General features: G+C 45.3%; 1 protein-coding gene across 2 annotated transcripts; it reads left to right on the top strand.

The window, feature by feature from the left end:
* The first annotated feature begins 14,868 nt into the window (after window positions 1–14,868).
* On the top strand, window positions 14,869–25,449 carry LOC121544811. Of its 2 annotated transcripts, none has more exons than XM_041854982.1 (8): window positions 14,869–14,962; window positions 15,443–15,722; window positions 15,878–15,956; window positions 16,094–16,178; window positions 16,327–16,370; window positions 16,481–16,559; window positions 24,569–24,800; window positions 25,083–25,449. In XM_041854982.1, exons 2-8 carry the CDS (start codon window positions 15,452–15,454, stop codon window positions 25,190–25,192), a joined length of 900 nt encoding a protein of 299 aa, XP_041710916.1. In that variant the 5' UTR covers window positions 14,869–14,962; window positions 15,443–15,451; the 3' UTR covers window positions 25,193–25,449. The 2 variants fall into 2 exon arrangements, with proteins under 2 accessions (XP_041710916.1, XP_041710910.1); XM_041854976.1 differs by having other exon boundaries at window positions 24,527–24,800.
* Window positions 25,450–26,134: the final 685 nt, after the last annotated feature.

The raw sequence follows: 26,134 nt of genomic DNA, 5'->3' as shown, positions 1-26,134 counted from the left end.
TTACAAGCGCCGTGCTCTACCAGCTGAGCTACAGAGGACCACTTTTACATCCCCCCCAGTGGTCCAAATGTGGAATCCGTACCCTTACCGATATCATGGACAGTAATAGTTTGAGAACTTTCCAATATTTGAAAGACACATACCAGGCAACTCCTTTTTTTTCTTTCTATATTTACAACTTAGGACAACTATGCTGGCTTATGGAGATCCTTGGGAAACCTAACTATCTAAACATCCAATGATGGGTTTTATAAGTAAATTATCTGGGCTCCCGAAAGGACTGATCTCTATAATATTTAAACAACATTTGGAAAGCTCATATGTATGGTCCACATACAGTGGGGAGAACAAGTATTTGATACACTGCCGATTTTGCAGGTTTTCCTACTTACAAAGCATGTAGAGGTCTGTAATTTTTATCATAGGTACAACTGTGAGAGACGGAATCTAAAACAAAAATCCAGAAAATCACATTGTATGATTTTTAAGTAATTAATTTGTATTTTATTGCATGACATAAGTATTTGATACATCAGAAAAGCAGAACTTAATATTTGGTACAGAAACCTTTGTTTGCAATTACAGAGATCATACGTTTCCTGTAGGTCTTGACCAGGTTTGCACACACTGCAGGAGGGATTTTGGCCCACTCCTCCATACAGATCCTCCAGATCCTTCAGGTTTCGGGGCTGTCGCTGGGCAATACGGACTTTCAGCTCCCTCCGAAGATTTTCTATTGGGTTCAGGTCTAGAGACTGGCTAGGCCACTCCAGGACCTTGAGATGCCTCTTACGGAGACACTCCTTAGTTGCCCTGGCTGTGTGTTTCGGGTCGTTGTCATGCTGGAAGACCCAGCCACGACCCATCTTCAATGCTCTTACTGAGGGAAGGAGGTTGTTGGTCAAGATCTCGCGATACATGGCCCCATCCATCCTCCCCTCAATACGGTGCAGTCGTCCTGTCCCCTTTGCAGAAAAGCATCCCCAAAGAATGATGTTTCCACCTCCATGCTTCACGGTTGGGATGGTGGTCTTGGGGTTGTACTCATCCTTCTTCTTCCTCCAAACACGGCGAGTGGAGTTTAGACCAAAAAGCTATATTTTTGTCTCATCAGACCACATGACCTTCTCCCATTCCTCCTCTTGATCATCCAGATGGTCATTGGCAAACTTCAGACAGGCCTGGACATGCGCTGGCTTGAGCAGGGAGACCTTGCGTGCGCTGCAGGATTTTAATCCATGACGGCGTAGTGTGTTACTAATGGTTTTCTTTGAGACTGTGGTCCCAGCTCTCTTCAGGTCATTGACCAGGTCCTGCCGTGTAGTTCTGGGCTGATCCCTCACCTTCCTCATGATCATTGATGCCCCACGAGGTGAGATCTTGCATGGAGCCCCAGACCGAGGGTGATTGAACTTCTTCCATTTTCTAATAATTGCGCCAACAGTTGTTGCCTTCTCACCAAGCTGCTTGCCTATTGTCCTGTAGCCCATCCCAGCCTTGTGCAGGTCTACAATTTTATCCCTGATGTCCTTACACAGCTCTCTGGTCTTGGCCATTGTGGAGAGGTTGGAGTCTGTTTGATTGAGTGTGTGGAAAGGTGTCTTTTATACAGGTAACGAGTTCAAACAGGTGCAGTTAATACAGGTAATGAGTGGAGAACAGGATGGCTTCTTAAAGAAAAACTAACAGGTCTGTGAGAGCCGGAATTCTTACTGGTTGATAGGTGATCAAATACTTATGTCATGCAATAAAATGCAAATTAATTACTTAAAAATCATACAATGTGATTTTCTGGATTTTTTGTTTTAGATTCCGTCTCTCACAGTTGAAGTGTACCTATGATACAAATTACAGACCTCTACATGCTTTGTAAGTAGGAAAACCTGCAAAATCGGCAGTGTATCAAATACTTGTTCTCCCCACTGTATCTAATTTAATCTGAACCACGCTTTAACTGGAACAGAATATGGAAAACTATACCCCTGGCATCCCGTAATCCGAACCATAAATTTATACAGTACATTTTAAGTGTGTTCACAGACTGTATTTAACACCAAGGAAACGTTTTATGATGAAATTGGCCCCAACTCCCAACTGTTCACTGTGTCCCCTAAATCAGGTAGGTACATTCCTTCATATGATGTGGGAGTACCCTCCAGTTAAATGCTTCTGGGGCAAAGTTACAACATTTATTTCAAAGTGCATGAATTTAAATATTCAATTATTTCCATCTATTATGTTACTTAACGATGCTAGCCCCCTCTCAATCAATCAGAGAAGATTACTGCTGGCAGGCAGTAATACAAATAATTTTTGTCTCTAAGATGGCAACCACTTCATTCTCTCCCATTTAACCAGTGGATACAGTTACTATTAGAAGTTATAACATTATAATTATCAACAGCGAGAATGAATGGTGCTAGTAAAGGAACAATTGAGGCCTGGAAAAAATATACTTGACTCTGTAAAGAACAATCTCAGCTAAAGCCCCACACAAACCAGTTATACAGTGCATTCGGAAAGTATTCAGACTCCTTTACTTTTTCCACAATTTGTTACGTTACAGCAATATTCTAAAATGGATTAAATACATTTTTTCCCTCATCAATCTATACACAATTCCCCATAATGACAAAGCGAAAAAAGGTTTTTAGAAAACAGAAATACCTTATTTACATAAGTATTCAGACCCTTTGGGGCTCGCTCGGTCCTCTTCTTTTTCCTGTAGTCCACAATCATCTCCTTTGTCTTGATCATGTTGAGGGAGAGGTTGTTATCATGGCACTACACGGCCAGGTCTCTGACCTCCTCCCTATAGGCTGTCTCATTGTTGTCGGTGATCAGGCCTACCACTGTTGTGTCGTCGGCAAACTTAATGATGGTGTTGGAGTCGTGCCTGGCCATGCAGTCATGGGTGAACAGGGAGTACAGGAGCGGACTGAGCACGCACCCCTGAGGGAACCCTGTGTTGAGGATCAGCGTGGCAGATGTGTTGTTACCTACCCTTACCACCTGGGGGCGGCTAGTCTGGAAGTCCAGGATCCAGTTGCAGAGGGAGTTGTTTAGTTCCAGGGTCCTTAGCTTAGTGATGAGCTTTGAGGGCACTATGGTGTTGAACACTGAGCTGTAGTCAATGAATAGCGTTCTCACATAGGTGTTCCCTTTGTCCAACTGGGAAAGGGTAGTGTGGAGTGCAATAGAGATTGCATCATCTGTGGATCTGTTGGGGCGGTATGCAAATTAGAGTTGGTCTAGGGTTTCTGTGATAATGGTGTTGTTGTGAGCCATGATCAGCCTTTCAACTGTAGTAAACTACGGTAATGTCCGCAAAAACACTACAGTAAATACTACGGTATACTACAATCCGCAAAAACACTACAGTAAATACTATAGTCTGCAAAAACCCTACAATAATTACTATATTGTTTTTTTACTACAGTATTTAAACTATAATAAACTGTAAATACTACAGTATACTTCAGCAATGTGTGCAACAACACTACAGTGAATACTACAATGAAGTCTGCAAAAACACTACAGTGAATACTATAGTATTTAGTTATTTTGTTAGCTGGCCTGTGTGATGTTGTCATTGCATGCACCTGCAACTGTCATCTGCAGGGCTTGTGTGGCGGCCATTTTGACTGGGTGGAACAGATGGCAGCCCGGTGGAGGTGGAGAGACGATGAGAGGTAATGAGAGGCGATGAGAGCCTTTCACAGTGGACGATCCTGGGGCAGTTGAGCAGCGGGCTATCTGCTTGAAACTCCTAAAAGCCTGAAATGACCAACTTTCAACACCTCTCCATGATGCCTTGTCCTCCATGCGCCAACACGTCCAACAGGCAGGAGCCACAGGAAAACTCTCAGGACTTTCTAACAAACAACAGGTCCTCTTCACTCTCATGGGAGTTAAAGTAGAGCTCCTGATACATTTCAGGTTAGACAAAGTCAATGGATTTCTCAATATGATTCTCTCTACTGCGTTGGGATCCTGTCTGTCTGAATGGCTCTTCTCAGCAGGGCATCTCACAATAGATGGCACTATGTTGAGGAGAGGAAGGGCGTGGATGTGGATGTGGGTGTGGGTGTGGATGTGGATGTGGATGTGGGTGTGAATGTGGATGTGGGTGTGGGTGTGGATGTGGATGTTGGTGTGGATGTGGGTGTGGGTGTGGATGTGGGGGGGTGTGAGTCCAGCTGCTGTAGGCGGGATGTGAGCTCTGCTCTGCAGGGGTTCAGGAGAGAGGAGGGTGGCCAGGCCAGAGCCAGAGCTAGGCAGCATCCCAAATGGTACCCTATTCCCTATAGTGCACTACTTTTGACCAGAGGCCTGGTCAAAAGTAGTGCACTATATAGGGAATAGGGAGCTATTTGGGACAGAGGCCCACGAGCCAGTGGGAGAGAGTCTGCTTCCTGTCCCACACAGGAAGGGCTCATAGGATTGGAAAGTCCACAGCTGTCAGCTCTCTGACAGGGCCACAGTAGAAGATGTTGACCCGTGTGGACAGCAGGATTTTCCAGCTAAGCACTCAGACTCATTCCTCACAGCCCAGCTTCAGACTCATTTCCTACAGCCCACCGCACACTGGCCCAAATCAATTGACACACTCATGGACTAATGGACCAAGACACAGCTATTATATTGTTTTGAATGTTTTAGAGACCATTCAAACATAAAACAACCTGAAAAATGTCCAGTGGTACTGCAGTTTGGTTTACGGCTTCAAAAAACGTTGTAATTGAATTTATTATTTAACATAAATAGATTAGTATGATCTGATTAGGCACATGGTAGTTACTCACACACTGTTGCTGTTTCTCCTGAAATGTAAATGTACAGTATGTTTCCCATGTTATGGCCTTGCGCTCTTTCTCCAAACTGTGTTGTGACGTAGCCAGCTGCAGTGAATGGTGCCAAACAGTAGCTATAGCTGTGGGGGCTGAGCTTGTTTTTGTCACGGTTCAGACAGACGACAAGAGGACCACAATTGCGTCACACCAGAAAGTTTATTAAAACTTAAGGGAAAAGGGAAGTAGGGAGTGAGTGAAGGCTCCAGGGGTTCCCCGTCCAATGTGCTGGGTCTGTGCCCCTCCCCCAGTGGCAGCGATGCGTCCGATGACGCCGGTGGTTGGTGGTCCAGAAGTCCTGGGGGGGGGAGGAAACACAGACACAACGGGGCGGATGAAACAAGGCAGAAGTACAGTTCAAGGGAAATCCAAATACGTTATAGCAAGGCAGAAGGCTGGTCAGAGTTACCGGGGTCGAAGAGTAGTCAGGAGTCGTAATGGCAGAAAGCAGGTCTGGTTTTCCTGGGGCAGAAGAGTATCCAAGAATCAGGCAGGTCCGGGGTCACAAAACAAGGGTGAGCCAGAAGCGCGAGCACACAGGTTCCGGGTGTGAGCTTTGCAGACGATCTGACACAGGAGAGCTGAAAGACGGGACTTAAAATACTGGGAGAGGTTAGTGGGTAATGCAGCGCAGCTGGCAGAGTAATTAGAGCCGAGCAGAGCAGGGACAGGTGGAGCTCGTTAGGCTGAGTAGAGAGAGAGAGATGAGCAGAGTGGAAGATAGTGGAAACACATAAAGGTGGTAACCCGGTGGAGTGAGAGGGCTCATGACAGAACCCCCCCCCCCAAGGGACGGCCCCAGAAGTCCCAAGAGCAACACCACGCCGGGCGGGAGGAGGGGAGCCGGAGGAGGGCTAGAACTCCTCCGAACGGTCCGAGCGAAACGCCCTCATCCTCGGAGGAAGCCGGAGGGCCGTGGTCGGGGAGATGGGACAGGTCCCGAGACAGGATCAGGCACAGGACAGGAAGCCGAGCGGGCAGGACGGTTAGGGATCCCTCTGGGGCGGCCCCTACGGATTGCAGGTTGATCAGGATGCCGTTGGTGGAAGGCGGTGATGAGAGTCCTATCCACAATCCGACTAGCTGGCACCCAGGTCCTTTCCTCAGGTCCATAGCCCTCCCAGTCAATGAGGTACTGGAGACCCCTACCCCTCCGTCTGGACCGAAGCAGGCGGCGGACGGTGTAAACCAGACCACCATCGACGAGCCGTGGAGGAGGAGGACAAGGCGCAGCAGGGACCAGCGGACTCTCATGAATGGGCTTAATCTTAGACACATGGAAAGTGGGGTGCACCCTCATGGAATTAGGCAGTTGGAGCCGGACAGCAGTTGGGCTAATCACTCTTATGATAGGGAATGGGCCAATGAACCGAGGTGCCAACTTCTGCGACTCCACCCTGAGTGGCAGGTTCCTTGACGACAACCACACCCCTTTGACCAACATGGTAGGTGGGAGCAGGGATTCTCCGACGGTTGGCCCCGGTAGTGTAGCTGGCAACGGATCTGAGAAGTGTGGCTCGGGCCTGTGACCAGGTGCGGCGACATCGACGGGCAAACGCAAGTGCAGATGGGCAAGTAACCTCCCCTTCCTGACTGGCAAATAGAGGAGGCTGGTATCCATAAACACATTGGAAAGGGGACATACCGATGGCAGAGCAGGTCAGAGAATTGTGTGCGTACTCCACCCATGTCAATTGCTGCGACCAGGAGTGGGGGTTGCGTGAAGTCATGCATCGCAGTGCCTTCTCGAGCTCCTGATTTGCCCGCTCTGACTGCCCATTGGATTGGGGATGGAATCCGGAAGTCAGACTGACTGTGGCTCCCAGCAGGTGACAGAACTCCTTCCAAAAAGCGGAGGAGAATTGTGGACCACGGTCAGAAACTACATCCTTTGGCAGTCCGTGGATCCGGAAGACGTGTTCCAGGACCACCTGGGCGGTCTCCTTGGCGGTTGGGAGCTTGGGGAGGGGGAATGAAGTGTGCCATCTTGCTGAATCGGTCAACTATGGTGAGAATGACGGTCTTGCCCCTTGAAGGGGGCAGCCCCGTGACAAAGTCAAGGGCGATGTGAGACCAGGGACGTCTGGGCACAGGCAGGGGCTGCAGCAATCCGGCTGGGGGCTGGCAGGACGACTTGTGTTGGTTGCAGATGGGGCAGGCTTGGACGAATTCCCGTACATCCTTTCTCAGAGCGGGCCACCAGAACCTCTGGGCGAGCAGGTTGTAAGTGCGGGTGGAGCCAGGGTGACAAGCTAGGCGGGAGTCATGTCCCCACTGAACGACCTGGGACCTTAGGTTTTCGGGGACAAAAAGGCGGTCAGCTGGGCAAGTGCTGGGACCGGGCTGGTTACGGAGAGCTTCCAGCACCTGTTCCTCAACAGCCCAGGTCAGAGCTGCTACGATGCAGGGACTTGGCAGAATCGACACAGGATCCTTGGAGGGGTTGTCATCCTTCTGGAATTGACGGGAGAGGGCGTCTGGCTTGGTGTTGCGTGATCCAGGCCGGTATGACAGAGTGAAATTAAACCTGGTGAAGAACAGGGCCCAGCGGGACTGCCTGGAGTTCAACCGTTTGGCCGTGCGGATGTACTCCAAGTTCTTATGATCGGTCCAAACGAGAAATGGAATGGTGGACCCCTCCAGCCAGTGACGCCACTCCTCCAAGGCAAGCTTCACAGCCAGCAGCTCTCGGTTCCCTATGTCGTAATTGCACTCAGAGGGGGACAACCGACGTGAGAAAAAGGCACAGGGATGGAGCTTCCTATCCTCCGCAGCCCACTGAGAAATCACAGCACCAACTCCCACATCCGAGGCGTCCACCTCCACAATGAATTGCCGGTCCACGTCAGGCATCTGGAGGATGGGAGCGGAGGTGAACCTTACCTTGAGGGTACTGAAGGCCTTGTCGGCTGCTGGGGTCCAGGTGAAGGGTTGCTTGGTGCTGGTTAGAGCAGTGAGAGGGGCAGCAACGGTACTGTAGTTCCGGATAAACTTTCTATAGAAGTTAGCAAACCCCAGAAACTGTTGCAGCTTCTTTCTGTTCTCCGGAACTGGCCATGACGTGACTGCTGATACTTTGGCAGGATCCATTTGGATACTTCCCTCTGCCACTATGTACCCCAGGAAGGCCACTGTCTTGACGTGAAACTCACATTTCTCTGCCTTGGCGTAGAGGGAATTCTCCAGAAGACGATGAAGGACTTGCTGGACATGGCGGGTGTGTTCAGACAGGTTTCTGGAGTAGATTAAGATGTCATCCAGGTAAACGAAGACAAACTTGTTTAACATGTCCCGCAGTACATCATTCACTAGAGCCTGGAACACAGCAGGAGCATTGGTGAGGCCAAAAGGCATAACCAGATACTCGTAGTGGCCTGTTGGTGTATTGAATGCGGTCTTCCATTCATCTCCCTCCCGGATCCGCACTAGGTGGTAAGCGTTTCTGAGATCCAACTTGGTAAAAACAGTGGCTCCCTGGAGCAACTCAAAAGCAGAGGTGAGCAGAGGGAGAGGGTAACGGTTTTTCACTGTGATGTCGTTGAGTCCCCTGTAGTCGATGCAGGGGCGAAGAGATCCGTCCCTCTTCCCCACAAAGAAGAAGCCAGCACCAGCCGGAGATGAAGATGAACGGATCAATCCTGTGGACAGAGAGTCATTGATGTAGTCCTCCATGGACCTTCTTTCAGGAGCAGACAACGAATAAAGACGGCCCCTTGGAGGGGCTGTTCCAGGGAGGAGGTCGATGGCACAGTCGTACGGTCGGTGAGGGGGCAGAGACGTGGCTCTTGCTTTGTTAAACACTTCTGAGACCATGGTAGCATTCTGGGACATGGGAGAGGTCAGGGGCGGAGTTAGTAGGTACTGGCCGAGGGGGTAGTGCGGCAGCAAGCAGGCAGGTTCGGTGGCAGTCCTCTCCCCACTCCCTGATCACCCCGGTCACCCAGTCGAGCTGAGGGTTGTGCCGGCGGAGCCATGGGTAACCCAGGATGAGGGGTTGGCCTGGAGAGGGGAGCAGGTGAAACTGGATAGTTTCTTGATGGTTTCCGGACAGACCCATCAAGACCGGGGCCGTGACATGAGTGACCGATCCGAGTAAGTGTCCGTCCAGTGCCCGGGCAGGAATAGGAGGTGTCAAACGGAGGTTCTCCAGTCCCAGTTGGCGTGCCAGCTTGATGTCCATTATGTTGGCTTCGGCGCCAGAATCCACCAGAGCAGCCAGGGTGTGAGTAGAGTCAGAGAGGCGGAGGTGAACTTGCAGCAAGGGTTTGCGGTCGGAGGACTGGATGGTCATTGAGCTCAACCGGACTCCCCCTATGCCCGGTGAGCTTCGGCCTTTAAAAGGGCAGGTTACCACACGATGTCCATCACCTCCACAATAGAGGCAGAGGTTTGAGGTGAAGCGGCGCTGGCGCTCTGCAGGAGTGAGAGAGGCTCGCCCAATCTCCATAGGCTCAGACTGATCAAGCTGACTTGGGTGAGTGGCAGTAGCTGACAGGAGCCCAGTCGGATCTCTCCGAATGCCGGTAGTAGGTGGACCTTGGCGCCCCCTCTCACGACGACGGGTCTGTATCCTTCTGTCGATCCGGACAGTCAGTGCGATGGCTTCATCAAGAGTGGAAGGCAGTTCATGGGAGACCAACTCGTCCTTGATATAGTCAGCCAAGCTATGGAAGAACGCGTCCACCAACGATGGTGTGTTCCAAGAACTTCGTCTTGCCAGGGTTCGGAAGTCGATGGAATGGTCTGCGACTGTACGTCTGCCTTGTCGAATCCTGAACAGTTCACGAGACGCCTCTGCGGTTGGTGAATCCAGGTCAAACACCTTCAGCATCTCCTCAGCAAACAGGTCGAAGGTTGCACATGCGGGGGTTTGACGTTCGAACTCTGCTGTTCCCCAGAGTCGAGCTCGGCCCGTCAGGTGAGTGATGGCATACCCGACCCTAGCCCCCTCCGTGGCGAAGGTCCTTGCCTGGGAGAACTGAAGTCGGCAGCTAGTCAGGAATGGCCGGACCTGGGTAGAATCGCCGTTGAACCGCTCGGGGTTTCCAATCTTGGGTTCGGGGCAGCGGCTGAAATGACCGGGGCAGGTAACTCGGAGGCAGGGCTGGTGGCAGACTGGCTGTTTAAGGTTGGTGAGGAGTTGGATGATCCTGGCGAGTTGTTGTTGCTGCTGCTGGGACTGCTGCTGGTGCTGCTGGAACTGCTGATGCTGTTGGTGGCCGACCTGAAGCAGAGAGGTGATGTCGCCGCTCATGCGGCCTAGCTCTCTCTCAGTGTGTTCCAGGCGTAGCATGGCGGTGGGTTGCTCAGGTTCTTCGGTTTCCATGTCGGGGGAAGTGTGCGCTGAGTCCATGATGGTCAGATCGTACTGTCACGGTTCAGACAGACGACAAGAGGACCACAATTGCGTCACACCAGAAAGTTTATTAAAACTTAAGGGAAAAGGGGAAGTAGGGAGTGAGTGAAGGCTCCAGGGGTTCCCCGTCCAATGTGCTGGGTCTGGGCCCTCCCCCAGTGGCAGCGATGCGTCCGATGACGCCGGTGGTTGGTGGTCCAGAAGTCCTGGGGGAGGAAACACAGACACAGCGGGGCGGATGAAACAAGGCAGAAGTACAGTTCAAGGGAAATCCAAATACGTTATAGCAAGGCAGAAGGCTGGTCAGAGTTAACGGGTCGAGAGTAGTCAGGAGTCGTAATGGCAGAAAGCAGGTCTGGTTTTCCTGGGGCAGAAGAGTATCCAAGAATCAGGCAGGTCCGGGGTCACAAAACAAGGGTGAGCCAGAAGCGCGAGCACACAGGTTCCGGGTGTGAGCTTTGCAGACGATCTGACACAGGAGAGCTGAAAGACGGGACTTAAAATACTGGGAGAGGTTAGTGGGTAATGCAGCGCAGCTGGCAGAGTAATTAGAGCCGAGCAGAGCAGGGACAGGTGGAGCTCGTTAGGCTGAGTAGAGAGAGAGAGATGAGCAGAGTGGAAGATAGTGGAAACACATAAAGGTGGTAACCCGGTGGAGTGAGAGGGCTCATGACAGTTTTTGTTTGAACCTTTTACCTCTCTGCATATGGGCAAGACATCGAATCGCAACCACAACCCCAACCAAAGATTAGATAGCAGCTACTTGTAAAACAATATCACAATGTAAAGAGAAACATTGAAAACGTTTGCTAAACAAAAAAAATGGACAGAGAGAACACTGGGACCTTAAAGACCCACACTAACTGAGTCAGCATGTGTAGCTTAGCTGCTAAACGTTCATGTATGTAAGTGGGTGTGTAATTTACTTCCAATATGTCACAGGAAAACATTGTAGAATAATGTGCCAGTCTCCAGTTTGATCTACGTGTCTGTGTGACATGCAGCAGAGCTGCAGTCTGGCTGGGAGCCGTACAGCCAGTTGGGCACCATCTGCCCTGACTCCCTCCCTGCTTCTCATGTCCATGGGAGAGGAGCCAGCTGTGTGGTGAGAATTATCTCTCTCTCTCCCCCTCTCTGTCAAACAGACAGTCTGTCATGCTCTCCCTCCGGCAATGTGATAACACCGATCCACATCCAATCTCATCAAATCAAACTCCATCTATCGCACCTTTCCTCTGAGCTAGCCAGGGCTCCATACCAAAACAACACACATGGATGCATTAAGATATTTCTTTGTGAGTGTATTAGGGCTGTTGAGGAGGATGGCGTGTATAGTACATGCATCATCCATCATTTCCGTACCTGAATTCACCTGTCGGTTGGATGACAACCTGACAAACAGACAAGCCAGCTCATCCTTCTATTTCACTCACACTGCCACGGAAGACCTCCCTCTCTCTACTGTGGTGGATAATGCTGAGGAAGTAGAAGCAAATTGAGCCAACAGGTCTAGGCACAGTGCTGCTATCCCACTGGGCACACACTGGTTGAATCAACATTGTTTCCACGTCATTTCAATGAAATTACGTTGAACCAATGTGGAATAGACGTTGAATTGACGTCCGTGCCCAGTGGGATAGTACAGCCACCTTTCTCCCCCGGGGGGAAGGGCGCAGAGGGAATGCCACACCCATTCGTTCCACTATGCCACCCTTTCACCGTCCGCTCCTTTCTTCATAAGGCATGTCACGCAGCATAATGAGGCAGAACTTCTTCAAAGGATTTGAAAAAGCACCAAAAAAAATCCTCTTCAGAGTGGAGGAGTGGAGTGGAGGCACTCGGGGTAAAGACACCCAGGGAAGGCTTTACTCTTTTGTAAATAACATGCGGAAGTCAGAGACTTCAAACATCCATTAAAGCCGGGGTATTTTTTTGTATTATTTGCAAAGCCATGACTACACTACATATCTGCCATGACTACACTACATATCTGCCATGACTACACTACATATCTGGTACTGCTTTAAATCCCTATTTCCCCCGGCCTAGCTTATCAGCCGTGATAATAGAGTTAGAAGTCAACTGTGACCTCAGTACCTTTATTCCCTCTTAGTTGCTACACCTGCCGCTGTTTTTAGATTTGATCTTCTCACAAGGTTTTCTCTTTCATCATGGTGACTGACCACTCTCTTACTTTGTACAGTATCAAAGCCAACATGTAAGTGGGGAGATAAAGCAAGCTAGAAACAGTGTGCAACGAACAAAAACATTTCTGACTGACTATCTCTGACCATGATCACACACACAGCTTAAAGGTGCAATATGCAGAAATCGCAATTCCTGGTTGCTAAAATTCTAATAGTTTGCTTAATTTCAGTTTATGTGACAAAACCAGCAGTCATTGTGTAGAGAATCATTGTACCATCTAAACCGCTGTGAAATATATTTTCAATAACCACAAATATTATATTTTCAGCTGTTTGAACCTGGTGTACAAAACCAAAAGTAAAAGATGGAAAAATGAAACTTAAGAATGGGAAACATAGAAATAGCGCACATAGAACAGATTTACAGCTTCTTGCCTTAAATGACAATGACAGATCTATATCTCACATTTCTATGTGAATTTGGTCGGTTAGCTCAAAAAGTTACATATTGCAGCTTTAATTATAATTACTCCACTGCATCACAGATTTACTGAGTTACATAATAATCTGTATTTAATTGCTCTTCCTGTCATTCAGAAATAGAAAGCAGCCAGACAACTAAAGCTCAATGTTTATCCCAGCACAAATGATAATCTGCGGTTGGAGTGTCAGTCGGCCTAGGAAGAATAACAGATGTGGTGGATGGCACCATCTAGTGTTCACTAATGATATCACATGACACTGAAAACTTCACACAAGCTAGAACTGGACCAGTTGTTCTCAACCTTTTTCGGTTACTGTACCACCAAGGTGGTGGTTGGACTTTAATTGGGGAGGACGGGTTCATAGTAATGGCTGGAACAGAATTAATGGCATCAAATACATCAAACACATGGTTTCATGTTGTTGATACCATTCCATTTACTCCATTCAAGCCATTATTATGAGCCATCCTCCCCTCAGCAGCCTTACATTTTACATTTTAGTCATTTAGCAGATGCTCTTATCCAGAGCAACTTACAGTTAGTGAGTGCATACATTTTCATACTGGTCCCCCGTGGGAATCGAACACACAACCCTGGCGTTGCAAATGCCATGCGCTACCATCTGAGCTACACAGGCCTTCTGTGTACCAAGTACATTTTGCTCATCCCGGAGAACCCCTGAAGTACCCCCTCATGTGCATTTTACCAGTAAGCCTAGGTCTCACCACTCATCAAACTGAGCGAATTCAACCTCACGAAGGCTGACTTAGATTAATTTCATTCCACCTCTTTCTTTCTACTCCTTTCGTCATTTGACTTCACCCTTTCCCAGCCCCCTCCCACTTAGAGTAATATTCACTCTCTCTCTCCCAATACTCTCTCTTCTTCTATCCTATCATCTCTCCTGTCTCCTGACTCTGCCTCTTCGACCCTACTCTCTTCCCTTTCCGCATCCGTTGACTCTCACTGTCCCCTTTCCCCCGGCCGGTTCAACCCTTCCCTTCCTGCTCCATGGCTGAGTGACTCACTGCGTGCTCACAGAATAGGGCTACGGGCAGCTGAGCGAAAATGGAGGAAAACTAAACTGCTGGGTGACCTATCATCCTTCCACTCCTTCGTCTCTACCTTCTTTGCCTCTGTATCTGCTGCTAAAGCCACTTTCTATCATTCTAAATTTCAAGCTTCTGCCTCAAATCCTGGGAAACTCTTTTCAACTTTCAACTTAATCCTCCACCTCCTCCCCCTCCCTCCTTCCTCTCTGCGGACGACTTTGTTGTTGCACAACTCTGCTGCGCTTCAGCTTCAGCTCACGGACGGATGGCCTGACATTCTCCTTTAGAATGCTCTGATACAGAGCAGAATTCATTGTTCCTTCAATGAGCAAGTCGGATTCTGCTCTGTATCAGAGAATTCTAAAGAAGCGCAGCTGGGTCATGCAGCAAGACAATAATCCAAAACAAACAAGCAAGTCTACATTAGAATGGCTGAAAAGCAACACATTTAAAGTTTTGGAATGGCCTAGTCAAAGTCCAGACCTAAACCCGATTGAGATGTTGTGGCAGGACCTGAAATGCCAAGTTCATGCTCGAAAACCCACCAATGTTGGTGAGTTAAAGCAGTTCTGCATGGAAGAGTGGGACCAAATTCCTTCACAGCGATGTGAGAGACTGATCAACAACTACAGGAATCATTTGGTTGCAGTCTCATTGCAGCTAAAGGTGGCACAACCAGTTATTGAGTGTAAGGGGGCAATTACTTCTTCACACAGGGGCATTGGGTGTTGCATAATTTTGATAATTAAATAAATGAAATAAGTATTAACATTTTGTGTTATTTATTCACGTAGGTTCCCAAAATAATACACACTAACAACCATTGTGTTATTGTAATGCTGTCTGCAGTGACTCATTGTGAGATTTAGTTATACCTCTCATGCACCATCCACCGACCACAAGCACATCCCCCATGACCCTAACCCTTCAATGTTTGCAGTTCTGCAAAGTAGACTCAATGGTTGGAAGCTGCTGATATCTACTGCCTTTCAGTTTTAGTATTAGTCACCGTGTCATGTTCAAGAGGAACACAACGACCATAGGAAAAGCTAACACTTCTGTTACCAGAAAGGTAATAATAATAATAATAATTGTATTTTATTTAATTATTTTGGGGGGTTAACTTTGTCTATCTTGGTCAGTGCAATAATGGCTAGTTGATTAGTAGGAAAATCAACACAAGCAACAAAATAATGATTCAATAATCAACAAACAAATAGTCCTGTCAAAGAAAGTCAAAATCCAAGGAAATAGATATATTTGTTGTGGGAATGTTGTATGCAAAATAACCATAGGACAACCACGCTCTGGACAATAAAGTTGTCCTGCATCTAATTCCAGATGGCACCTGTGTGTTGGACACCTCCAAGCAGGCATCTGCAATGTAGTTAGGCAGCAACACCACCATAGTCTTAGCCAAGTACAAACATTTACACATTATTTTCATCGTTTCTTTGTTGAACAGACTGTTGATGTTAAAATGTCATGCTCACCGCCACAGGCTTACCTGGTACAAATAAATAGATTGTTGTAATGTTCTGATTATGTCTAGTGATCTAAAATGGCGATTGTTCCGGAACTGCTGCTGGGGAGTTTTCAGGACCTGGATTCAGACGAGCTGAAGAAATTTCAGTGGTACTTAAAGGGGCATGTTTTGGATGAATTTCATAGCATCTCAAAGAGCCAGCTGGAGAATGCTAACAGACAGGGCACAGTGGATAAGATGGTAGAGAGTTACAGCAATGAGGGAGCTGTGCGAATGACACTGGAGATCCTGAGGAAAATGGGCCTGAACAATCTCTCAGAAAATTTAGAGAAGAACTACAGAGCAGGTAATACAGACGTTTATAGAACTGGTTTGAGATATCTGTATTGACTGACTGAAGAAAGTTTGAAATTGGCTTTATTAGTAAGGTTAAACCTAAGGTATTTTTTCTTTTTGTGCAGTGATTCTCAATAATGCCTACCATATCATGTATTTATGTAGCCATCTCTCGGAAGCGGGTCTGGAAGCAGGCTGAGAGGGATGAACTGAATGAGGAGGTCCCAAGCTGCTCATATGAAATGTGAGAGGAGATTGATATTAACAGCTGTGTAGCTCATGTATAGCATACTTTTTCTGAACTGATTGACATTAATATAGGAGATCATGTGGTGGTGGTGTAGGGGAGCAGAGCAGTGTGTGACTGTTTCCTGTGTCCAGGTCATCTTTGTCTGATGGGAAGCGTGGTCGTCTGATGTCTATGACCTCTCGGCTGGGGGAGGAGCTGGATTATCTGGACAAGAAGGTAAGCCATTTCTGACAGGTGCCATTTCTGACAGGTGCCATTTCTGACAGGTGCCATTTCTGAGCAATTTCTCTGCTGACTGCTACATACATAATGCAGTGTGTGTGTGTGTGTATGTGTGTGTGTGTGTGTGTGTGTGTGTGAGTAGACACAGGCTGAGTGGGATGAGCTGATCAGCAACTCCTCTGGAATGTAAGTGTATCTGAATATTATTTTCCTGAGCTAAGTGAAAGAAATATGGAACACAGCATGACAAGGTGGTGAAGGGGAGCAGTGTGTGACTTGACTGTTTTGGTGTCTAGGTTGGCCCCGTCTAGGGTGGGGCATAATCAACTGGAGATCACTAGGCTGAAGGAGAAGCAGAAGGAACTGATAATGAAGGTAAGATTTGGCAATGTCTGAGGTGTCAAACATAATTGTGAGAAAACCACATAGAGGAAGTGCAATATGCTGCATCAGCAGAAGGAACTGATAATGAAGGTAAGATTTGGCAATGTCTGAAAACCACATATGCTGCATCATATGTGCTTGTGTGTGTGTGTGTGTCAGTGAGGTGAGGTCGGTGGCTGGGTAGGCACTGGCTATTATCAAATCCAGATTTACTCACAAATAAACCTTGATGAAGCCCAAGTTCACCATACAACAGATAGCTCCAACAGCCAGACTGACATAGGCTATTAACCGAAATTGACAAAGTTTTCACCAAATGTAGGCCTAAATACTAATGTTGCCAAGGTACACAAGCGATAGCCTCCGATAGCCGCATATTGTATATAATCTGACAAAATGGCACTGCTCAACTCAGCTCAGTGATAGACCGATGTAGCATCCACAGTTACAACCGATAGGTGGCATTAAAATACCATTATATGGCCATATTTAACATGAATAGTTCGCAATGCAAACTCCATAGCCTTTCACAATGGATTTACAATTCGTCCAATGCACCGCACGCACAATCATACATACTGTATATTCTAAATAATATTGTTGAAGGTTCTAATGAAAATTCCACATTAACAATCAAAATGACTGAAACATGGTCTCATCAAAACGAAATTCTAGCTCGATAAATCAAACACCAACGTGAAAAACAAAGCAATTGGCATGGTATAAACAGCTGACCAGCAAATGAAAAAAATGACAGATATGAATTAAGCAACGGATAAACCAACATAATGTATTGAAATAAAGGGCATGAAGTAAAGGTACTACTGTCACGCCCTGACCTGGAGAGACTGTTATTCTCTAGGTAGTTTGGCCAGGGTGTGAGAATCTATGTATTGTAAGTCTATGTTTGGCCGGGTGTGGTTCCCAATCAGAGGCAGCTGTCGCTCGTTGTCTCTGATTGGGGATCATACTTAGGTAGCCTGGTTGCCTACCTTAGTTGTGGGATCTTGTTTGTGTTCCTGTTTCGTGTATAGCCCATAGGACGTCACGGTTTCGTTGAGTTTGTTATTTTGTCTAGTGTTCATCCAGTTTAATAAACATGTTCGCATACCACGCTGCACCTTGGTCTGACCCGTCTCTCAACGATCGTGACAATTACTTACATTATCAAGGTAAACAAAGCAAACTCGACCAAACAATGGCGTGAATGAGGAAAGTAAGCTACAAAGGAAAATCTTCTAGAAAGTTAGCTGAGTCCGCGCCATGATTCAGCACTGCTGAAAGGACACCCATCTACACACAATACCCCATAATGACAAAGTGAAAACATGTTTTTAGAAATGTTTGCAAATGTATTACATTTAATACAGCAATATCTAATTTACATAAGAATTCATACCCTTGAGTCAATACATGTTAGAATCACCTTCGGCAGCGATTACACCCTTGAGTCTTTCTGGGGAAGTCTCTAAGAGCTTCGCACACCTGGATTGTACAATATTTGCCCATTATCCTTTTCAAAATTCTTCAAGCTCTGTCAAATTGGTTGTTGATCATTGCTAGACAACGATTTTCTAGTCTTGCCATAGATTTTCAAGCAGATTTAAGTCAAAACTGAAACTTGGCCACTCAGGAACATTCACTGTCTTCTTGGTAAGCAAGTCCAGTGTAGATTTGGCCTTGTGTTTTAGGTTATTGTGGCAAAATTTAGTGATTTTGCCTGTTCTTAGCTGCATTTGGTTTATTTTTTATCCTAAAAAACTCCCCAGTACTTAACGATTACAAGCATACCCATAACATGATGCAGCCACCACTATGCTTGAAAATGTGGAGAGTGGTACTCAGTAATGTGCTGTATTGGATTTGCCCCAAACATAACACTTAGTATTCAGAACAAAAAGTGAATTGTTTTGCCACATTTTTTGCAGTATTACTTTAGTGCCCTGTTACAAACAGGATGCATGGTTTGGATTTTTTTTTATTCTGTACAAGTTTCCTTCTTTTCACTATGTCAATTAGGTTAGTATTGTGGAGTAATGTTAATCCATCCTCAGTTTTCTCCCATCACAGCCATTAATCTCTGTAACTGTTTTAAAGTCACCATTGGCCTCATGGTGAAATCCCTGAGCCGTTTCCTTCCTATCTGGCAACTGAATTAGGAAGGACGCTTGTATCTTTGTAGTGACTGGGTGTATTGATACACCATCCCAAGTGTAATTAATAACTTCACCATGCTCTAAGGAATTTTTAATGTCCGCTTTTCTTTTTTTACCCATATACCCTTCTTTGTGAGGCATCGGAAAACCTCCCTGGTCTTTGTGGTTGAATCTGTGTTTGAAATCCACTGCTCAACTGAGGGACCTTACAGATAATTTTATGTGTGGGGTACAGAGATGAGTTAGTCATAAAAAAATTATGTTAACACTATTTTGGCACACAGAGTGAGTCCATAAAACTTATGTGACTTGTTAAGCAAATTCTTACTCCTGAACTTATTTAGGTTTGTCATAACAAAGGGGTTGAACACATTTCAGCTTTTATTTTTTTATTAATTTGTAAAGAAAATTGACAAACAAAATGTCACTTTATATTATGGTGTATTGTGTGTAGGCAAGTGACAAAAAATTCTAAATTCAATCCCAGGCTGTAACACAACAAGATTTGGAGAGACCTGAAAATAGGTGCTTCAACAAAGCACTGAGTAAAGGGTCTGAATACTTATTTAAATGTGGTATTTCTTTATATATATATATATATATATATATATATATATACAGTGGGGAAAAAAAGTATTTAGTCAGCCACCAATTGTGCAAGTTCTCCCACTTAAAAAGATGAGAGAGGCCTGTAATTTACATCATAGGTACACGTCAACTATGACAGACAAATTGAGAAAAGAAAATCCAGAAAATCACATTGTAGGATTTTTAATGAATTTATTTGCAAATTATGGTGGAAAATAAGTATTTGGTCACCTACAAACAAGCAAGATTTCTGGCTCTCACAGACCTGTAACTTCTTCTTTAAGAGGCTCCTCTGTCCTCCACTCGTTAACTGTATTAATGGCACCTGTTTGAACTTGTTATCAGTATAAAAAACACCTGTCCACAACCTCAAACAGTCACACTCCAAACTCCACTATGGCCAAGACCAAAGAGCTGTCAAAGGACACCAGAAACAAAATTGTAGACCTGCACCAGGCTGGGAAGACTGAATCTGCAATAGGTAAGCAGCTTGGTTTGAAGAAATCAACTGTGGGAGTAATTATTAGGAAATGGAAGACATACAAGACCACTGATAATCTCCCTCGATCTGGGGCTCCACGCAAGATCTCACCCTGGGGGTCAAAATGATCACAAGAACGGTGAGCAAAAATCCCAGAACCACACGGGGGGACCTAGTGAATGACCTGCAGAGAGCTGGGACCAAAGTAACAAAGCCTACCATCAGTAACACACTACGCCGCCAGGGACTCAAATCCTGCAGTGCCAGACGTGTCCCCCTGCTTAAGCCAGTACATGTCCAGGCCCGTCTGAAGTTTGCTAGAGTGCATTTGGATGATCCAGAAGAGGATTGGGAGAATGTCATATGGTCAGATGAAACCAAAATATAACTTTTTGGTATAAACTCAACTCGTCGTATTTGGAGAACAAAGAATGCTGAGTTGCATCCAAAGAACACCATACCTAGTGTGAAGCATGGGGGTGGAAACATCATGCTTTGGGGCTGTTTTTCTGCAAAGGGACCAGGACGACTGATCCGTGTAAAGGAAAGAATGAATGGGGCCATGTATCGTGAGATTTTGAGTGAAAACCTCCTTCCATCAGCAAGGGCATTGAAGATGAAACATGGCTGGGTCTTTCAGCATGACAATGATCCCAAACACACCGCCCGGGCAACGAAGGAGTGGCTTCGTAAGAAGCATTTCAAGGTCCTGGAGTGGCCTAGCCAGTCTCCAGATCTCAACCCCATAGAAAATCTTTGGAGGGAGTTGAAAGTCCGTGTTGCCCAGCGACAGCCCCAAAACATCACTGCTCTAGAGGAGATCTGCATGGAGGAATGGGCCAAAATACCAGCAACAGTGTGTGAAAATCTTGTGAAGACTTACAGAAAACGTTTGACCTGTGTCATTGCCAACAAAGGCTATATAACAAAGTATTGAGAAACTTTTGTTATTGACCAAATACTTATTTTCCACCATCATTTGCAAATAAATTCATAAAAAATCCTACAATGTGATTTTCTGGATTTTTTTCCCTCATTTTGTCTGTCATAGTTGACGTGTACCTATGATGAAAATTACAGGCCTCTCTCATCTTTTTAAGTGGGAGAACTTGCACAATTGGTGGCTGACTAAATACTTTTTTCCCCCACTGTATATATGTACAGTACCAGTCAAAAGCACCTACTCATTCAAGGCTTTTCTTTATTTTTGCTATTTTCTACATTGTCAGTATGAAAATGTATGCACGCATGACTGTAAGTCGCTTTGGATAAAAGCGTCTGCTAAATGGCATATTATATTATTATTATCAAAACTATGAAATAACACATATGGAATCATGTAGTAACCAAAAAAGTGTTAAACAAATCAAAATATGTTATATTTGAGATTCTTCAAAGTAGTTACCCTTTGCCTTGATGACAGCTTTGCACACTCTTCGCTTTCTCTCAACCAGCTTCATGAGGTAGTCACCTGGAATGCATTTCAATTAACAGGTGTGCCTTGTTAAAAGTACATTTGTGGAATCTCTTTCCTTCTTAATGCATTTGAGTCAATCAGCTGTGTTGTGACAAGTTAGAGGTGGTATACAGAAGATAGCCCTATTTGGTAAAAGACCAAGTCCATATTATGGCAAGAACAGCTCAAATAAGCAAAGAGAAATGACAGTCCATTATTACTTTAAGACATGAAGTTCAGTCAATCCGGAAAATGTCAAGAACTTTTAAAGTTTCTTCAAGAGCAGTCGCAAAAACCATCAAGCGCTATGATGAACCTGGCTCTCATGAGGACCGCCACAGGAAAGGAAGACCCAGAGTTACCTCTGCTGCAGAGGATAAGTTCATTAGAGTTACCAGCCTCAGAAATCGGTAATTAACTGCACCTCAGATTGCAGCCCAAATAAATGCTTCACAGAGCTCAAGTAACAGACATCTCAACATCAACTGTTCAGAGGAGACTGTGTGAATCAGGCCTTCATGGTTGCATTGCTGCAAAGAAACCACTACTAAAGGACACCAAGAAGAAGAGACTTGCTTTGGCCAAGAAACACTAGCAATGGACATTAGACCGGTGGAAATCTGTCCTTTGGTCTGATGAGATTTTTGGTTCCAACCGCCGTGTCTTTGTGAGACGCAGAGTAGGTGAACGGATGATCTCTGCATGTCTGGTTCCCACCGTGAAGCACGGAAGAGGAGGTGTGATGGTTCGGAGGTGCTTTGCTGGTGACACTGCCTGTGATTTATTTAGAATTCAAGGCACACTTAACCAGCATGGCTACCACAGCATTCTGCAGCAATACGCCATGCCATCTGGTTTGCGCTTAGTGGGACTATCATTTGTTTTTCAACAGGACAATGACCCAAAACACATCTCCAGGCTGTGTAAGGGCTATTTGACCAAGAAGGAGAGCTGCATCAGATGACCTGGCCTCCACAATCACCCGACCTCAACCCAATTGAGATGGTTTGGGATGAGTCGGACCGCAGAGTGAAGGAAAAGCAGCCAATAAGTGCTCAGTATATGTGGGAAATCATTCAAGACTGTTGGAAAAGCATTCCAGGTGATTACCTCATGAAGCTGGTTGAGAGAATGTCAAGCTGTCATCAAGGCAAAGGGTGGCTACTTTCAAGAATCTAAAATCTAAAATATATTTTCATTTGTTTAACACTTCTTTGGTTATTACATGATTCCATATGTGCTATTTAAGTTTTGATGTCTTCACTATTATTCTACAATGTAGAAAATAGTAAAAATAAAGAAAAACCTTTGAATGAGTAGGTGTGTCCAAACTTTTGACTGGTACTGTATATATACTGTGGGGGAAAAAAGTATTTAGTCAGCCACCAATTGTGCAAGTTCTCCAACTTAAAAAGATGAGAGAGGCCTGTAATTTTCATCATAGGTACACGTCAACTATGACAGACAAATTGAGAAAAATAAATCCAGAAAATCACATTGTAGGATTTTTTATGAATGTATTTGCAAATTATGGTGGAAAATAAGTATTTGGTCACCTACAAACAAGCAAGATTTCTGGCTCTCACAGACCTGTAACTTCTTCTTTAAGAGGCTCCTCTGTCCTCCACTCGTTACCTGTATTAATGGCACCTGTTTGAACTTGTTATCAGTATAAAAGACACCTGTCCACAACCTCAAACAGTCACACTCCAAACTCCACTATGGCCAAGACCAAAGAGCTGTCAAAGGACACCAGAAACAAAATTGTAGACCTGCACCAGGCTGGGAAGACTGAATCTGTAATAGGTAAGCAGCTTGGTTTGAAGAAATCAACTGTGGGAGCAATTATTAGGAAATGGAAGACATACAAGACCACTGATAATCTCCCTCGATCTGGGGCTCCACGCAAGATCTCACCCCGTGGGGTCAAAATGATCACAAGAACGGTGAGCAAAAATCCCAGAACCACACGGGGGGACCTAGTGAATGACCTGCAGAGAGCTGGGACCAAAGTAACAAAGCCTACCATCAGTAACACACTACGCCGCCAGGGACTCAAATCCTGCAATGCCAGACGTGTCCCCCTGCTTAAGCCAGTACATGTCCAGGCCCGTCTGAAGTTTGCTAGAGTGCATTTGGATGATCCAGAAGAGGATTGGGAGAATGTCATATGGTCAGATGAAACCAAAATAGAACTTTTTGGTAAAAACTCAACTCGTCGTGTTTGGAGGACAAAGAATGCTGAGTTGCATCCAAAGAACACCATACCTACTGTAAAGCATGGGGGTGGAAACATCATGCTTTGGGGCTGTTTTTCTGCAAAGGGACCAGGACGACTGATCCGTGTAAAGGAAAGAATGAATGGGGCCATGTATCGTGAGATTTTGAGTGAAAACCTCCTTCCATCAGCAAGGGCATTGAAGATGAAACGTGGCTGGGTCTTTCAGCATGACAATGATCCCAAACACACCGCCCGGGCAACGAAGGAGTGGCTTTGTAAGAAGCATTTCAAGGTCCTGGAGTGGCCTAGCCAGTCTCCAGATCTCAATCCCAAAGAAAATCTTTGGAGGGAGTTGAAAGTCTGTGTTGCCCAGCGACAGCCCCAAAACATCACTGCTCTAGAGGAGATCTGCATGGAGGAATGGGCCAAAATACCAGCAACAGTGTGTGAAAACCTTGTGAAGACTTACAGAAAACGTTTGACCTGTGTCATTGCCAACAAAGGGTATATAACAAAGTATTGAGAAACTTTTGTTATTGACCAAATACTTATTTTCCACCATAATTTGCAAATAAATTCATAAAAAATCCTACAATGTGATTTTCTGGATTTTTTTCTCTCATAATGTCTGTCATAGTTGGCGTGTACCTATGATGAAAATTACAGGCCTCTCTCATCTTTTTAAGTGGGAGAACTTGCACAATTGGTGGCTGACTAAATTATTTTTCCCCCCACTGTAAATGTGCAAATATGTTTAAAAAAAGTTTTTGCTTTGTCATTATGGGGTATTGTGTGTAGATTAATGAGGATTCCATTTTAGAATAAGGCTGTAACGTAACAGAATGTTGAAAAAGTTAAGGGGTCTGAATAATAGTTTTTTATTAGATTAGCCTACCCTGACTGCACGCCGCTGGTGTGTGTGTGTGTGTAAACACGTGTGGTACATTTCCTAAATTCCTTTTTTGGTTGTCATGTGCTGTTTGCAGATTTTGTATCAGTCAGACCTCTTTCTATATTGTTCTTAAATGGAGAAATCCCCCTGCTCTGTTGTTTCAGGAAACCCACCTTGTTGAGTGTATGATAGTGTTTTTTCTGCAGCGACTAAATGAAGTAAAGCTGCAGCAGTTTCAGTGGCACCTGACTAAGGGGAAGTTGGAAGTCTTCGATCCCATCCCAAAGGACCAGCTGAAGAAAGGTGACACGAAAGACACAGTGGATAAAATGGTGGACAAGTACAGTCCTGGCGGAGCTGTGAGGATCACAGTGAAGATTCTGAGAAAGATTAAGCTGAACGATCTCGCTGATGAGTTAGAAAATAACTACAGAGAAGGTAACTAATTCAGCAGCTTAAACTTAGTTTATAGATACAGTATGTGTTGATTGACTTAAACCCTGTGTAACATTACACCATGATGAACGCACGCAAGCACACCACACACACACACACACACACACACACACACACACACACACACAGACACACTGTGCTTTACTTGCAGATATCATCAGTTGTGTTGGTTGCAGCAGGGTCACGTTGCAGGCCTGTTTCCTTTTCTGTAGTTTTGGTTCCTCAGGATGACCCCAATTTCACTTCCTCTTTCTCTCTCTTCAGCAGAGGGAGCAAAAGGACATGTTAATGGGGAAAGTCGATTCCTCCACTCAAACTCTGGCCACCTCTCTCCACCTCACCATCAAAGCTCAGAATGGATGCCGCCAATCTAATGTTGTTGGAAATATGAGCTTCAGTGTAATTTAGATTTTTTAAATGCTTTTGATTATTTATATTTCATAATTATGTGTTTTATAAGACAGACGAAGAGCATTACATTCCTCAGTTAACAACTTAGGTGATCAAAGCAACATCTTATCACACAATCTTATGAGCTGATCTGGTGTCTAACTGTTGGACACAACCACTACATTTTTTATGAAGATGTACATACACTATCTACTGGCAGTAAAAGTGTTGCATATGTAAAGATTTTCGTTATTTCTCAGTGTTTTAGAATTAGTTCCAGGCATTTTTATATAAATTCCAGTAGTTCTTTATCAAAAGCCTTTTCAAAGTCAGCTATGAAAACCAGGCCTGGTTTCCCAGATTTTTCATAGTGTTCTATTGTTTCCAGTACTTATATTTCCTCTAATGTATCGTCCATGTAAAAAACCTGTCTGATTAGTGATGGGTTTTATTTTTTAATTGGATTTGTATGTGATGAATAGCTTGGAAGGAATGCATTAATGAGGAGCACTGTACTGATATGGATTGTTTCACATAACAGGCTGATAAGAACACTCTCTCTTTGATGTCTGTGAAACTGTCCTTGAACCTGGCTACAGTGGATTTTGTGTATTCTCGGTGCTGACTCCGCAGGTTATTATCATAGCAACTATGCCTGGTAACAAATGGAACGGATTGGCTGAAATGGAGTCTGGACCACACTCAGTCCTTTGCTCTGGTTGGCCAACAGAAGAAGTGGAGGATTTCTGTCAGAGTATTTTAAGAAGAACTTAGAACAATGGATTAGTTAACTGAGTGCCCTGCGTGGTATTTCAGTGGACCCGTATATACGAACCTTCATACTTATCATACATACATTTTGCATATAATAAATTAAGCTTGGATTGAAGATCTCTTGATTCTTATTCCAATACCAGATTTGAATT

The sequence above is a fragment of the Coregonus clupeaformis genome, chromosome 3, assembly GCF_020615455.1.
Source record: "Coregonus clupeaformis isolate EN_2021a chromosome 3, ASM2061545v1, whole genome shotgun sequence".
Classification (NCBI taxonomy): domain Eukaryota; kingdom Metazoa; phylum Chordata; class Actinopteri; order Salmoniformes; family Salmonidae; genus Coregonus; species Coregonus clupeaformis.
Note: the sequence above shows the minus strand (reverse complement) of the source record. Positions and strands in the feature narration are given on the sequence as shown.

Excerpts from the sequence above, each read along its gene's own strand:
- LOC121544811 (XM_041854976.1), top strand. The coding sequence starts at position 15,452 with ATGGCGATTGTTCCGGAACTGCTGCTGGGGAGTTTTCAGGACCTGGAT. Across the intron at positions 15,723-15,877 it reads AGAGAAGAACTACAGAGCAG|CCATCTCTCGGAAGCGGGTC; the intron begins GTAATACAGACG and ends GTATTTATGTAG. Across the intron at positions 15,957-16,093 it reads CCAAGCTGCTCATATGAAAT|GTCATCTTTGTCTGATGGGA; the intron begins GTGAGAGGAGAT and ends TCCTGTGTCCAG.